The 9,426-nt window shown below is 44.6% G+C and overlaps 4 protein-coding genes across 4 annotated transcripts; 1 reads left to right on the plus strand and 3 right to left on the minus strand.

The window, feature by feature from the left end:
* Positions 1 to 20: 20 nt before the first annotated feature.
* Positions 21 to 230, minus strand: E1B28_002621 (uncharacterized protein; the record flags this gene model as incomplete). The annotated part of the gene is made up of 2 exons (XM_043159551.1): positions 21 to 53; positions 105 to 230. 2 exons carry the CDS (start codon positions 228 to 230, stop codon positions 21 to 23), a joined length of 159 nt encoding a protein of 52 aa, XP_043003154.1.
* Positions 231 to 400: 170 nt separating this feature from the next.
* E1B28_002622 (uncharacterized protein) lies at positions 401 to 2,436 on the minus strand. The gene is made up of 11 exons (XM_043159552.1): positions 2,336 to 2,436; positions 2,192 to 2,262; positions 2,096 to 2,139; positions 1,950 to 2,026; positions 1,799 to 1,896; positions 1,535 to 1,737; positions 1,424 to 1,485; positions 1,313 to 1,373; positions 1,043 to 1,259; positions 882 to 986; positions 401 to 825 (listed from the first exon to the last, which is right to left on the minus strand). The coding sequence occupies exons 1-11, from the start codon at positions 2,373 to 2,375 to the stop codon at positions 553 to 555; spliced, it is 1,251 nt and encodes a 416-aa protein (XP_043003155.1). The 5' UTR covers positions 2,376 to 2,436; the 3' UTR covers positions 401 to 552.
* A 15-nt stretch (positions 2,437 to 2,451) lies between these two features.
* On the plus strand, positions 2,452 to 4,092 carry ACTR2 (Actin- protein 2). Its single transcript, XM_043159553.1, has 8 exons — positions 2,452 to 2,522; positions 2,574 to 2,616; positions 2,667 to 3,020; positions 3,071 to 3,293; positions 3,352 to 3,415; positions 3,470 to 3,572; positions 3,625 to 3,800; positions 3,854 to 4,092. The coding sequence occupies exons 1-8, from the start codon at positions 2,481 to 2,483 to the stop codon at positions 4,022 to 4,024; spliced, it is 1,176 nt and encodes a 391-aa protein (XP_043003156.1). The 5' UTR covers positions 2,452 to 2,480; the 3' UTR covers positions 4,025 to 4,092.
* A 28-nt stretch (positions 4,093 to 4,120) lies between these two features.
* On the minus strand, positions 4,121 to 5,498 carry E1B28_002624 (uncharacterized protein). The gene is made up of 5 exons (XM_043159554.1): positions 5,192 to 5,498; positions 4,908 to 5,131; positions 4,699 to 4,853; positions 4,418 to 4,636; positions 4,121 to 4,360 (listed from the first exon to the last, which is right to left on the minus strand). The coding sequence occupies exons 1-5, from the start codon at positions 5,452 to 5,454 to the stop codon at positions 4,154 to 4,156; spliced, it is 1,068 nt and encodes a 355-aa protein (XP_043003157.1). The 5' UTR covers positions 5,455 to 5,498; the 3' UTR covers positions 4,121 to 4,153.
* Between the last annotated feature and the right edge of the window lie 3,928 nt (positions 5,499 to 9,426).

Here is a 9,426-nt window from a genome sequence, read left to right on the forward strand (position 1 = left end):
TCAGTCGCGTTGTGTTACAGTCAATCGAGTATCGAGTGTACCCCAGATGATCCCTGCCAGGTGTTCATTATCGTTTGGAACACATCGAATGTACGAAGCCATACCAACGCTATATACTGGGCAGCTCGATCACCCTCTTGCTCTTGGTCAGGGTTCAAACGTTGTTCTTCGGAGCCCATTGAAACTTGAGGTAAGAGCTCGTATGCGTTGCTGGTATCGGTGGAGTACATGGACCAGATGAGGTCGACGTGCGAGCTTGTTGAGAGCTGAAATACGTCTTTCACTTTCAATTTCTCAATATTTCGAACACTCTCAGTAATTCAAACTCCGCCAAGCCGAACCCAACGTTGTCAAATTGTGTAATTCAGAACAACGCGGGATTTAGAATTGAAAAGGCCCCAATTTTCAATACGCACGTCTCTCAACGTAAAGTTGTATCGATCATGATGGAAAACGCATAGTTCGCGAAGGGCACCTTGTACGAAAGCTTGGGAGTGAAATGTAGAAGGAACGGAGAAAAATGAAAGAACAAATAACGAATTATCATCATTACTACAGTATCGGCCAACTCTGCTCGTCTTTCCATTTGTCAACGATATCCTTAATGGCGTCATGCTTGAATTCTGGACGCTTCAGCTTGTATCCCACGATCTGTTTTATCTTCGTACTATCCAGCGCGACCGTTCGTTTTTCAAGAGCGTATTGGTCCATGTATGCGGATAAAGGTGTGTGAGGGATTGGTGGGTTTGAGTTCAGGATCATAGTGGTCCATCCACCAACGTGGTGCTCATTGATGTCTTCAACAGCTTTATCATCATCCATAAACTGAAAATGAAAGTTATTTTGCCCCGGCAGCAGAGTAAAGACAAAAGCAAAGCGACCTTGTACACCGTCCTTTCGGGCAAGTTGAAAAAGTCGAATGTTGTTCCGAAAAACGAGGTAACCGCCTGACCGACGCTTAAGAGCGTACTCTGTGAGTCATCGACCTGTAAGAGAACCTCAGAACATTAAATGGCCATCACAGGAAGGATAAATGGCCTACGAGATTGAACAGCGGAGCAATGATCTTTTTATCATGAGGAATCATCCCTTCGACACTTTTGAGCTTGCTTTTATCGTTATGGAAAACAAGCTCTTCTCCTGCCGATGCATTCGCGGCCCGTCTGCCTTGAGAAGCCATCCACTGCGCACATGCCCAAGCGGCACCTGCAATATCATCAGAATGCACCGTATTCATGGGGTTTTTCCCAGGCGACCAACTGAATGAAGACAGTATCAGCGCTCAGCTACGAGAAGGGAAGGAATTATTTACAGGGACTTCATGGGACTCTTGAGATATCCGTATACAGCAGCGACCGTAATGAACGTAGTCACTGGAAAGCGATAATTGAGTCCCGCATGACAGACGCAAAACTCGACTCACTTTCCCCGTAGTCAATATAAGGTCCGTACGCGAAACCAATCCGCAAAATTACCAAGTTCAGACTGAATGCAAATCGTCATAATCGGGAAGCTTTAATAGAATACCGCTCACTCTTCAATCGCACCAAGGACGCGTAATGTTTCGTGCCACCAAGTGCCAATTGTACCATGAGGCTTGATATCTTTCTCGGATGTGGTGGCTTTGCTCGAAGTCTCGTAGAAGGGAAGAGTGACGCGGATGTAAGCTTTGACATTGCGCTTCGCAGCTTCCTGTCCAAGAAATCTTGAGACGTTGCATGTTGTGTTAACTTGAATCTAGAATGTAAAATGTGAGAGAGAAGGGTGGAGTATATCTACCATAGTCTCTAGAACAAACCATGTCTGTCCGATCGGGTCTAATCTCCCCAGTCAAATCGAAAACATAGTCGTACGGTGCTTGACCATCTGGTGGGTCAAACATAGATTGTGCGATTGCTGTGTGGAAGCAATGTAGCCGGGACACTCATTTGAAGGGAGATCCAGCGTACAGGGAACAGTTAAATTAGCTTGTTTGTACTCGACTTCTGGTCTCTGCAATATATTTGTGAATTCAACCCCGAGATAACTGGAATATGGCATATCCGCTGGAGTTGAGTACCGAACAAGGAGAGTAAAGTGATTGAAGCAAACATACGTCGTCGCGGGATGAACAGAATACTTGTCCACTATCCTAACATGCTGAGATGGTTTAAGCCAACTATCCACAACAAAAGAATCTATTGGTACGCACAGAAACCAAGGGCTCACTCCCTTCTGGAACCATGTATCCAGTGATAGCCCGCGAATAGGTATTGAGTCCGCCTTAAGGGAGATTCCAATCCGAGTTTGTAACTTAGACTTTGCGACAAGTGTTGATTGGCACTGAAGAACTGACCAAAAATCAAAACGTTCGGTTTTGACGAAGATTCTGCCATCGTGGACTAATGCGACGAGTGAAAGGAGATTGAAAGTGACCGTCGCCTGTCGATGCAAATGGGACCAAACATCTCCGACAATCATTCTATTCAACCTCCACGATCATGGATTCAGAGATACCGCTGGTGGTTGACAATGGTACTGGAGTGCGTTTCTCCGTGTTTCTCGAGCCCTTATGAGTATTCTCATTTCAACAGTTCGTTAAAGTTGGCTACGCTGGCTCCAACTTTCCTGAACATGGTGCATGCGTTCTCGACTATTAATTTACTTCGCGTCTCACTCGTCCTTAGTGTTCCCTTCCATAGTTGGAAGACCTATTCTCCGCGCCGAAGAACGCCTGAGTACAACGCAAATCAAAGATATCATGGTTGGAGACGACGCCGCTGCGAACAGAAATTACTTGCAAGTCACTCAGCCTATGGAACATGGAATCATAAGAAACTGGGAAGACATGAAACATCTATGGAACTACACGTTTGATGAGAAACTTCGTGTTGATCCAAGAGGCAAGAAGGTGTTATTGACGGAACCGCCGATGAATCCCAGAGCGAATAGGCAGAAGATGTGTGAGGTTATGTTTGAGGAATATGGATTCGGAGGTGTATACGTGGCAATTCAGGCCGTACTGACTTTGTACGCTCAAGGTAGGTTCGTTCAGCTCTCTAGAGTACAACTTATGAACCGATACATATAGGTCTAACAACTGGAGTCGTGGTGGACTCTGGTGATGGTGTGACACATATCGTGCCCGTCTACGATGGTTTCGCGCTCCCACACTTGACCAGGCGGTTAGATATTGCTGGAAGAGATGTGACAAGGTACCTGATTAAGTTGTTGCTAATGAGAGGTTACGCATTCAACCGGACTGCGGACTTTGAGACTGTAAGAGAAATCAAAGAGAAGTTTTGCTACGTAAGGTGCGAGGCATTTATGTCTATTCAAACGATCTCCTAAATAGTCTCTTTGTATTTGAAGCTATGATTTAGATCTGGACACCAGATTGTCGGAGGAAACAACGGTGTTAGTGGAAAGCTATCAGGTCCGTGTCACCTTCACCCTCTACCTCAGGGATACTCAGGCGCGGCCCCGATAGCTTCCCGATGGTAGAATGATAAAGGTCGGCTCAGAGCGTTTCGAAGCACCTGAATGCATGTTCCAACCACATCTGGTCGACATCGAACAACCTGGTGTTGCAGGTTTGGCATCAAACCTTTCGTTACGAGTCCTGATTAACACTTGTTTTTCCAGAAATGCTTTTCCAAACTATTCAATCTGCAGCTGTTGATGTTCGAGCAGACTTGTATAAGCACATCGTTTTGTCCGGAGGATCAAGCATGTACCCCGGTTTACCGAGTAGGCTGGAAAAGGAGATGAAGCAGCTATATCTGACGAGAGTTTTGAACGGGGATCCGGAGAGATTGAACGTAAGTTCCAATCCGTTTTCTATTTAAGCACTCTGATCCATGCTGTTCCATAGAAATTCAAGATAAAAATTGAGGATCCTCCTCGACGGAAGCATATGGTTTTCCTCGGTGGTGCGGTACTTGCAGACATTATGAAGAATAGGCAGGAATTTTGGGTTACAAGGGAGGAGTGGTACGAAAAAGGCGTCGCGGCATTAGACAAGCTAGGAAGAGGGGGAAATTAGAACTTGTAGTGAATAACGCAGGCAGAACTGTAGAATGTTGGACGTGAATGGAATACTGTTATTTTCATCCCCAATAGGTTGAAATCTGTCTGTCCTTCCTTCCAGTTTCAAATGTTACAAAACAAGCGTTCACGATATCCCGCGTGTTTCCTGTGCAACTCTCACTTTTCTGCCCTCGGATGATGCTTTGCTCAAGTAACGGTAGATGGATGAGAAATCTTTCTGGGAAAGGTCTGGCTCTTCTTGTATGACGCGGGCATATAGACTTTCGGCTGCTTCTCCAAGCGGTAAAGGGCTTCCAACCGTAGCAGCGATATCAGTAGCGAGGCCCATGTCCTGTGGGAAGGGTATGTCAACGTAACAATGATGGTACAGATCTCGAGTTTTGCGCGCCTTCAACATAAGAGAGGTTGCAAAGCCTCCTTCGTAACCTCTTTCACAAGGAGGAGACTTCTCGGGGAGCGATTTAGGAACGGGATTGTTAACAGAAACCGACCAACAGCTCCCGGTAGAGGAGCTGACCACACTGGCAAGAACTGCAGGATCCAAACCGAGTTTTTCTCCTAGTAACATGGCTTCGCCAACGACAATTTGTTGTACCCCGAGGATGAGCTAGAAGAGTATTAATACCATTGAGGACGAAAAATTGATATCGAGTTCGTTCTCCAACTCACGTTATTGCATATCTTTGCTCCCAAACCTGCACCAGAAGGGCCACAGTGAATTATGCGCTGTCCCATGTTTGCGAGGATGGGACTTGCGAGGTTGAATGCTGGTTCGGTACCACCGACAAGGATGGACAGTGTTCCCGCTTTTGCACCGGTAACGCCTAAACTGCAAGTAGTTAGAAGTATGAATGCCAGGTGGAGATGAACAATTCAACCGCCTGATACCGGAGCATCTATCATCTGAGAGTTGGTGTCGACAACGTCTCTGGCAACCTGACATGCAACATCTACATTCAGTGTGGTCGAGTCTATACAGAGTGTATTGTGCGACGTAGACGATAGTTTCTTCAGAGTCGGCACGATTCCATCGTTGTAGACAGTTTTGACCTCTCGAGATGATGGTAACATTGTTATGATATTTTGTGAAGCTAGAGTTGCTCTGAACGGAGAGATGTTAAAGAGATTGCGATTCATTGATAGAAAACGATTCATCACGCACTCTTCTGGAGTGCGAGCAATTGCTATCTTAGCGCCAGGAAATCGAGTTAGAAAGGATGCACTAAAAGCTTGAGCGCGTTCGGGTACAGCATCACAGACGATGAAATGAGCATCCTGAGCATTTGCATATTGTTTCGAAAAGAGATTATGCGCCATTTCGTAACCCATACGTCCGAGGCCAATAAAGCTAGTGCTCTTGGATCGGTAAGAGATACGTTCCAATGTCAAAGATTGTAGAAAGCGAGCGGGTAGTGAACGCTTCATGGCGTGTAAAGGAAATCCTCTCTCCCATTTTCGGGGGTCCTGGGAGGGTCGGTTGCAAAATTGGCCCGTTTCCGGGGTTCATACAGTAACGGCATAAATTGATGCTACTACCAAATTAGGGTAATAGCTCCGAAAACCTTCATCCCCAACGAAGACTTACAGAAAGAGCGGACGGTTTTAAAGAACTAGCCTTGGACAAGGCAGCCTTCTCCGCTTTCTTCTTCTCAATTGCGGCCTTCACTTTCAACTGCTCTTGGAGTTGAGCTTCCTCAACAATTTCTTGAAGGAAACCGATCTTTGGAGCTTCAGGAAGTGGAAGTTTGGATCTGCAATGCTTGGAAATGGTTGAAGTAGTCCTCTTCAAGAGGATCCAAGAAATTGAAGACCTAGAATCAGATTGAAGATAAAACAGACAGAAAATTTTAGATTAAGCGAAAGACATACACAGTTGTTGCTGATTTGCTCACGTGGAACTACCCGAGTGTAGGGAGCAGTGCTATCCTTCTTTGGTGACCACTCGAGGTCAGGTCAACACACCATGTAGCATGATTATAACCATTGCTTAAAATATACAGAAGTTGGATTATAATCATTGGCAGAGCTTATATGGAAAATCTGTATAAGCTTTTGGTGGGGATTTAACGCAATAGGCTTATAAGCCTGGTTTGACCACATGGTGATGCTGGTCGCTGAACTTAGCAGTTTTTGGTTAGTAGTTCAAGGTTAGTGGTTAGGGCTGTTAGCAGTTAGGGCTGTAGCAGTTAGGTTAGTGGTTAGGGCTAGGTTAGGGATTCAAAAATATATAAGGGAGTTGTTACATCCATGCTGGACTGATTCAGACCGACTGGTCACAATCACTTGTTAGAGACTGGTGATACTGGGTGCTTCAGTCACTCCACCACAATCGTTTCCATTTCGTATTTGTTATTATCCTGTTATATATATACTTTAGTTATGTATTTTAAATACATTCCTTTCTGCTCTTTTCCCCCATTTTTCTGTTAGGATTCCCTCTAGCAAGAGGTCACTTGCCCGTCCCTCTGTCGTTATTCAACATCACTTTCATTCCATTCTTACTTACTCCACTTACCTTAATCTCCGTACTTTCCATTAAGCCTAGTCTATCAGCTTGGGAGTTGGCAGTCTGAATGTGGATCTGACTACTGTCTCCATTTCAGACCTTGTACATTTCTATTCTATATAAGATGTATGACTTAGTAGTTACATTCTTTAGAATTAAACTCGACTCTGGTTTCCCAGTGACCTGGTCTAAAGCAGCTCGACTCAGGGAGCCATTGTCCAATAACTTTGGCTACTGTCAAGACTCTGTCATTCTCTTCACTATCTCCTTTGCTCTCCTCGTTGTTCTCCGACACACTCCGATCAACTCTGTTTCTTCCCTCTCTTCATCTCAGATCATTCCTCTTTTAGTATATCCTTCAGTACATATCTTATATCTTATCTTATCATTTCTCCTTTCAGTTCTGTTCAGTTCCGAGTCATTCCACACATCCTTAACAGTAGTTTAATTCTTTTTCTTGAGTTGAAATGTCGTTCACTCCAGACGACGTCTCTGATCAGTTCAAGATCTTTGATTCTATGTTTCCTTCCCGTCCTACTCCAATTACAACCCATGTCGGGTCTCATCTTTGCATATCTCATCTTCAAGTTCCCAGTTCTTCATGAAGGGTCAGTAGCATTTATGCTTCTGATTCCAATGACCCATACAATACTTTACTATCTCTGAGCAAACTCCAAGGTACTGTCAATTGTCCCCGATGCTCTTCCAGCAATTGCAGCTCCAACCAACGCACCCCCGACAATCTCTGATCATCTTCGAAATGCACATCAAGGAGGTTCTGGAGACACTGAGGAGGAATAAAGGCAAGGGTAGAGCGGATGATGACGAGGATGACTCTTTTGATGATGGTACTGACCCCGATGAGGATCTGTTGGATCCTCCGATCGGTGGCTCAGGAGGTGGTGGTCCCCCTGGCGGTGGTGGAGGTGGTGTGTTGAAAGCAGGCATTGCTGTTAGCTTGGTGCACAGTGGTGCATGACTCTATTTGCGGTTAGTGACTTGAGAGAGTTAACTTGTGAGAGTTAAGCGTTAGGATATTCGTATACAATGACCTATAGAATGACCTGTCATTACACGCTGCTCTACCTAGCTTTTATACTACTTTGTAGATATAATAATAGCTATGTTGTACTAAGCATATTCATGTCAATGAGTAAGGAATGAGTAAGACTATTCCCATCATTAGTAAGACTACATCTAAAGATAGTGTCTAATGAATGTGTCTGAGTAACAAGGTTCTTGTTAACTCATTGAGGTCAATAAGCTATTGGTAGATATAAGTAGATGTGAGAGAATGCTCAGTCATCTAAGTAGAGGTCTATAAGCTATTGGTAGATAAGTGCTATGCTTATGAATGATAGTGTAAGTACAGTGACAAACGTATGTACATGAGTAAGTACTAATGTCTAAGGAGTTTTGTGTCTAAGTCTTATGACTGACACGGTTACATGTTAAATGATAAGTTCAACATGGTAGTCATGGTCCGCCACAAGGCAGCGGAGCTGAGGGTTTCTTTTCGGCTTATGCTACCTACCTCACCACTTACAATCTTCTGCTTCAGCAAATGCTACGTGAAAAAGCAAAACCAAAGAAAGGTGCCAAACCGAAGGACCCTGAAACCTTCAACGGCTCTGACCCCACCAAACTCAAAAACTTCCTCACCGGTCTACAACTCCAATTCAATTATTTCTCCGAATCCTTCGTTGACTCTGCTTCCAAAGTCAACTACGGACTTTCCTTCCTCTCTCGACTACTTTGAACCTGATTTATTAGGTAGCGAGTTTTCTGAGCTGGATCCGCCAGCTTGGATGGTTAGCTACAGAGCTTGGGTAGTAGAACTCCAAACTAACTTTGGTCAAGTGGATGCTGCCAGAGAAGCAGCAGATAAGTTGGATTACTTGGTTATGCAGTCGAATGAGAAAGTCGCACCGTATATTACTAAATTCAACGACATCACAGCTAAAATTGGTTATAGTGACTCTGCTCTTCAGCATGCCTTTTACAAAGGTCTTCCTGAACATCTAAAGGACGGAGTTAGTAACATCACCAGTGGAAAGCTGGCATTGTATCATCCTCTCAAAGCGGCCACTAAAGCCATAGATCTTCACTATTGGCAGTGTGAGGCCGAAAAGTCCCGAGCTAATCGCCAGTCCAATTCCAATTCCAATTCCAACTCTACTCCAAAACAATCCTCTTCCTCTACCTCTACTTCCAACAATAACTCCTCTTCCTCTTCGCAATCCAAGTCCAAGCTGAAAGGCAAAGGACAGACTTCGAACTCTTCCACTTCCAATGCTTCCGCTTCGTCCTCTGCCACTCCCCGTCTCCCATTCTTGGAGAAGTTAGGAACAGATGGAAAACTCAACGCTGACGAGAAGGCCCGATGGTTGAAGGAAGGGTTGTGTAGTTATTGTGGGTTGGGTAAACATAAAGTTGAGGATTGTCAAAAGAAGAAGACTAATCAGACTGTGAAGGACGCTAAAGCCCGTGCAGCGACAGTTTCTTCTACTCCGGAGAAAGCCAAGTCCGATGCAAAGTCAGGAAACTAGGCTGCAACTCTGATGCCTCGACACAAGCTTGGAGCTGCACTGCACCAGATTGTGTCTATCCTGAGGTTACACTCAACGCAGCTGCGCTCTCTTCTTCTAATTCACTTACAGTTCCTCTTACATCTGATACATATAATTTCTTGGCCCTGGTGGACTCTGGTTCTTCCCATTGCTTTATTGATAAAGGCTTTGTTGCAAAGAATCTAGTACATACAATACCTATTTCACCTATATCTTTACAATTACTCAACAGTTCCATCGGCTCCGTTATTACATCTTCTGCCTCGCTTCCAATGAAGTTCTCTACAGGCAAAACCATTCTAATCGACTTTTACATCACTT

This window comes from Marasmius oreades, chromosome 10 (assembly GCF_018924745.1).
Source record: "Marasmius oreades isolate 03SP1 chromosome 10, whole genome shotgun sequence".
NCBI lineage: Eukaryota > Fungi > Basidiomycota > Agaricomycetes > Agaricales > Marasmiaceae > Marasmius > Marasmius oreades.

Bases quoted from the DNA above. Each gene is read 5' to 3' on its own strand.
- E1B28_002622 (XM_043159552.1), bottom strand. From the start codon at position 2,375: ATGGCAGAATCTTCGTCAAAACCGAACGTTTTGATTTTTG. The intron at 2,027-2,095 runs GTATGTTTGCTT...GCCATATTCCAG, and splicing joins TCTGTTCATCCCGCGACGAC to TTATCTCGGGGTTGAATTCA. The intron at 987-1,042 runs GTAGGCCATTTA...GTTCTCTTACAG, and splicing joins TTGCTCCGCTGTTCAATCTC to GTCGATGACTCACAGAGTAC.
- ACTR2 (XM_043159553.1), top strand. From the start codon at position 2,481: ATGGATTCAGAGATACCGCTGGTGGTTGACAATGGTACTGGA. The intron at 2,523-2,573 runs GTGCGTTTCTCC...TCATTTCAACAG, and splicing joins TGGTTGACAATGGTACTGGA to TTCGTTAAAGTTGGCTACGC. The intron at 3,021-3,070 runs GTAGGTTCGTTC...CGATACATATAG, and splicing joins ACTGACTTTGTACGCTCAAG to GTCTAACAACTGGAGTCGTG.
- E1B28_002624 (XM_043159554.1), bottom strand. From the start codon at position 5,454: ATGAAGCGTTCACTACCCGCTCGCTTTCTACAATCTTTGACATTGGAA. The intron at 5,132-5,191 runs GTGCGTGATGAA...CTCTCCGTTCAG, and splicing joins ATTGCTCGCACTCCAGAAGA to AGCAACTCTAGCTTCACAAA. The intron at 4,361-4,417 runs GCGCGCAAAACT...CCCTTCCCACAG, and splicing joins CAACCTCTCTTATGTTGAAG to GACATGGGCCTCGCTACTGA.